This window comes from Sinocyclocheilus anshuiensis, unplaced genomic scaffold, assembly GCF_001515605.1.
Source record: "Sinocyclocheilus anshuiensis isolate Anshui unplaced genomic scaffold, SAMN03320099.WGS_v1.1 scaffold1644, whole genome shotgun sequence".
Classification (NCBI taxonomy): Eukaryota; Metazoa; Chordata; class Actinopteri; order Cypriniformes; family Cyprinidae; genus Sinocyclocheilus; species Sinocyclocheilus anshuiensis.
Genome location: NW_015557451.1, coordinates 358,786 through 363,785, shown reverse-complemented (window position 1 = coordinate 363,785; position 5,000 = coordinate 358,786). Strand labels below are relative to the sequence as shown.

At 32.5% G+C, this 5,000-nt stretch overlaps 2 protein-coding genes across 3 annotated transcripts in view; both read right to left on the bottom strand.

Moving 5' to 3' along the window:
* The window catches only part of fcer1g (Fc epsilon receptor IgFc epsilon receptor Ig), a 7,249-nt gene extending 5,787 nt beyond the window's left edge, over positions 1–1,462 (bottom strand). For both annotated transcript variants that reach the window (XM_016474803.1, XM_016474804.1), the window contains exon 1: positions 1,127–1,462. In XM_016474803.1, the coding sequence (XP_016330289.1) occupies positions 1,127–1,199 (73 nt within the window). In that variant the 5' untranslated portion in view covers positions 1,200–1,462. The remainder of the gene's footprint in view (positions 1–1,126) is intronic.
* Positions 1,463–1,553: 91 nt separating this feature from the next.
* LOC107679282 (NADH dehydrogenase [ubiquinone] iron-sulfur protein 2, mitochondrial-like) overlaps positions 1,554–5,000 on the bottom strand; it is an 18,940-nt gene continuing 15,493 nt past the window's right edge. Inside the window, exons 12-14 of the mRNA XM_016474802.1 lie at positions 3,575–3,658; positions 2,837–2,894; positions 1,554–1,710 (exon numbers count right to left, since the gene is read on the bottom strand). Coding sequence (XP_016330288.1) covers positions 1,673–1,710; positions 2,837–2,894; positions 3,575–3,658 — 180 coding nt within the window. The 3' untranslated portion in view covers positions 1,554–1,672. The remainder of the gene's footprint in view (positions 1,711–2,836; positions 2,895–3,574; positions 3,659–5,000) is intronic.

Here is a 5,000-nt window from a genome sequence, read left to right as displayed (position 1 = left end):
AGTACATATACATATACATACACACACACATACATATATTTGCAGACCGCATGCTTACAGTGAAACCAGTTACAATATATATATATATAAAAATAAAAATACAGCACTGCATAATCTAAAACAGAGACGTGTGACTGTATTAAACTACACACACATTGTGTTGTTTTATTAGCTTGGGGTTTAATGGATTCATTCTAGTGCAACGTTGACAAAAATACTGTTGGCTGATCAAAATGCATGATCTCATCTTGATGCCAAAAACGTGTTGCATCAGAGAACTTCGATTTAGTGTCCATTCAACCACATTTTTATCTAGAAATAAAGAAATTTATAATTTTTAAAGAAATAAAGAATAGAAAACACTACAAACGCTCATAAAACCTTAAACCCTGTTTAGTTCAATGTATATAGCATCCTCATTTACAGAGATGCAGAAGAGAAGTGGACCAGCAAAACTCATATAGCCACAACCTAAATTTAAGAAGTAGCGCTGGTTTCACATGCACCAGTCAATGTGAATATGGTGAAAAATGTTACTTGTGCATTTCATCTGTTTGCAAACTTTGGTTAAGTAGTTGTAATTGTACTATGGAGTCCTATTGTGTGGTTTAAGCTTTGACAGAATGAGAAGAGGCTACTTCCTGGCAACAAAGTTTCCAACATCAAAGTTCAGATATAAGGACTGTGAAAACAAGAAATGTGAAAAGTGAACTTTATATAGATGTTGACTAACCAAGGCGCTCACTTCAGACTTTTATGATTGCTGGATTATAACATTTACATAGATGCGCATTGGATTTTTAAACATCCCTTGCTTCATTTTATAAGCTTTTTCAAAATACATAATAAAAACCTTTTATAAAATCCCGGCATACTTCCATATTCAAGATGTGATCAGAGTGCACATTCCTAGTGACATTATTTCATAATTTATGAACAAAAACAAAGTTCTGAGGACGCATAATGTGTTAATCTTCACGATTAGCAGACAAAATAACTACTGAAAACGAAAAATAAATAAAATGTTAAATAAATAAATGAAAAGATAAATTTCCACTGATCAACGTAACAGCACGCAAAACACAGCGTTCGCTTGAGATAAAGAGCGCTAACATTTAACACTTACCAGCACTGCCGAAGCTGAGCCAAATAGAAAGAAGAGAGAAGGGCAACCCCACCTTCATCATCATCATCATCATAAAAACTTGGCTTTGCTTCTGCGTACAACCTCACGGGATGCACACCTCCAAAGACGACTTTCAGTGAACAGATGTAAAACGGCACATCAGAGGCAGACAAGAGGGAAGTTGTGGTGAAAATATGTCAGATCTGAAGTTTAAACCACCCCCACCCTGAGTGACGAAGAGGAAAATGGGCCGAAAATCATGTGATCTGCTTTAGACTGCTGATCCTTGGAAATGCTGATTCGGCATAGTTAATATATTAATATATATATATAAATTAAAAAATTGTCTGCATGAAATCTACGTGCAAGTTCGCACTTTTACGACCAGCTCTTGTAATGTTAAATAAACAGAATTTGAGGTTTTTCCAGGTTTTAAAATATTTATTCGGTTTCATAAGCATTTAAATAGAGAAATGAGAGTAACTTCTGTCATAACATCACTAGAAAGGATCTCAAAGACAGAATCATGATCAGACACTGGTGTCCTTAACGGTCCACTTCACCAAACACGATGTCCTGAGTACCTGTGGAAAAAGACAACAGGTTGAGGCTCAGGGCAACATCAAATTGCTAATAAAACACTAATTTTTTTTAATTTTTTTAAGATATATTTTCTCCCATGTCAGATTAATTTTCAGAGATTTTCACACAGCATTAACCCTGTAAAGCCTGACAAAATAAAATAATAGTCTGAAAAATAAAAATGTTTTGAAATGGAAGAGTTAATTGACCCTTTAGACAATCTATTATTAATAATAATAATAATAATAAATCTGCATATGTGTTTTTGCTGAGTATCATATTTGATACATCAGACTTTTATGACTCATATGGTAAAATATAGAACATGGAGCTCATGTTCAAGGAGGGAAAAAACTAGTGCAGCGATTAATCGCATCCAAAATAAACGTTTTTGTTTATGTATTGGATGCGATTAATAGCGATTAATCGTTTGACAGCACTAGAAAAACACATAAAAAAGAATAAACTATCAATCACAGAGCAGATGGTAGATATAAATCAGATCAGAACAGATATTCAAACATGAATATGAAAATATATGAATGAAGGTTTCATGCCATTTGTAACAATATAAAATGTTCATTAACTAATGATTCATTAAAGATTATATAAACTGTAAAAGATATTTTTATAAATTATAAATAAAGCAGATTATTGGAGTATGTTTTACTAGAAAACACTATTTACAGTGGGTATAGAAAAGAATCACCCCCCTTTAAAATAATCACATTTTGCTGCTTTGCAGCCTGAAATGAAGACGGACATTCATTTCAGGCTGCAAAGCAACAAAATGTGATTATTTTTTTAATACAATGAAATCAAATTATATTTATTCATTTAGCATACTCTTATCCAAAGTAACTTACAAATGAGGAATACAAACTGCGATTCACCTTAAGAAGGCAATAATATGAGAAGTGTTAACAATACTAAGCTTCATTCATTGTTTAGAACAGTACAAGTTAGAAGAACAGGGAATTAGTGAAAACAGAGAAGATTTTATGATATAATAGTGCTACTGGCTTATTTAAATGTAATACTTCAAACAAATGTGCAGTTCATTGCTGTGATATGCAAATCTACAAAACAGACAGAACTTGGAAGTGTATCAATGAGAGAGAAACTTACCGATGATTGCCACCACGTCAGCAAGCATGTGTCCTTTAGACATTTGATCTAAACCAGCCTAAAAACAGGACAAAACAGACCACATCATTGAGCAACATCACAACACAAACAGGAAAAGGTCAAAGATAAAGCCTGAAGTATTTGCAGCTGTTCTACATACACTACCGTTCAAAAGTTGTAGATTTTCTTTTTTTAAAAGAAATGGATACTTACTTTATTTAGCATTAAAACGATCAAGAATGACACTCATGATATTTATAATGTTCAAAAAATTATATTTAAAATAAATGCTTTTGTTTTTTTGTTTGCATTTTGCATTCATCTAAGAATCCTGAAAAAAAATGTATCGTGGTTTCCACAAAAATATTACGCAGCACAACTGTTTTCAACATTGATAATTATAGGAAATGCTTCTTGAGCATCAAGAATAGTATTAAAGAGTATTAGAATGATTTCTGAAGTATCATGTAAACAATAAAGACTGCTTTGCCATCACAGGAATAAATTACATTTTAAAATACATTTTTACAATATCATTGTTTCTACTGTATTTTTGATCAAATATATGCAGCCTTGCTGACCGTAAGAATCTTCTTTCAAAAACACACCTTACTGACCTAAAATTTCTGAATGGTAGTGTATGCTCTTTTTATATATTTATGCACTTATAAAGCTTATTTTATAATTGGTGAATACATTAACAATAACTAAATCATAATAGTAAAATGAATTAATTACCAAGTGGGCAAAGCCAGGTGCCTTGATCTTGCAGCGGTAAGGTCTGCTGGAACCGTCAGATACCAGGTACACACCAAACTCACCCTGCAGCACAACACAGCTGAGTTTAAAGTAGAAATGGGAATATAATATAACAACACTTGTTCTGATTCCTCTTAAAACCAGTTCCTTACAGGGTTTCTGCATGATTTTTAAGCTCAAATTTAAGAACTTTTTAAGACCTGCACAAATAAAATTAATACCATATGAGCGGGGTAGGACAATGTCTTTAGTACCATATTAAACTGTAAAATTACTGTAAAAAGCATAACTTGGTTTAGATACAAGTTTTCACAAAAACAAAGATTTATAAAATGATAAACTTTACATTTCAGCCTTTAAACCATTTTTAAGAAAATAGATGAGTCAAAAGTATTAACTATTATATTAATTTAAACAATTATTATCAATAAATTATTATATCAATAAAATAACAAATTAGGGGTGTGCGATATTAACAAAAAATGATATCTCAATAATTTTCTGGGATTTTATCAATAACGATAATTAGGCAATATTTTGCTGAGTGTGTTATTGTGCTGATATCTTATACAGCTGACTCCTGAATTTTTTTATATTCTTCATATTCTGTGTGGTCAGTTCACAGCAGTGATAGAAATTAATTATTTCCAACAAGTTTTATGGGCATTTTTATCTTTAAGCCATTTTTTCTAAAAGTGTGCACCATCTTTTGAGTCAAATTCTTGCATTTGGGCTGTTACCAAGCAAATGAAATCAGTATCAACAAAATGTACTATCTCATATCTTGAATTATGTAATTCTAAATGCATTTTAATAGACTGATTCATGCAGTGAAAGAACACACTATAAATGCGCACGCGCACTAGTCTAACTTGCTAGACTTCATCATGCAATGTATGCGCGCAATCTGTAGGTGTTTTGTTTGCTTTTCACGATATACTCGATAATATCAAATTGCACATCGTTAAAACAACAATTACATATTGTTAGATATTATCGCAGACCATACATATCGCCCCTATGTTTAGATTTTTATAATGCATCGTCTTCTTATCGATCCACCAGTTCACATTTAACACTAGAACCGCCAGAGGTCGCTGTATACCTAAAAGCGACAGCGGGTAAATTTTACCGACGCACATGGCAACTGTATTTATATGGCTAAAGAACATATTATTTCACTGTATTATGCTACTGTCTTCACAAAGAAGTGTCTAGAGTCATGAAATGATTATGTCTAGTCATCGCTCATTCATTCTCTGACAGCAGGTGGAGCGTTTGGTAGAAATATAACGGTTTCCCCGGTAACAGCAGAACACTAAGCAGCGCAGCACCGGACTTTGAATGTGCAGCGCTTGTATTTATTTAATGAAATCATAGCCTTTTGAAGTTTAATCGTCACATT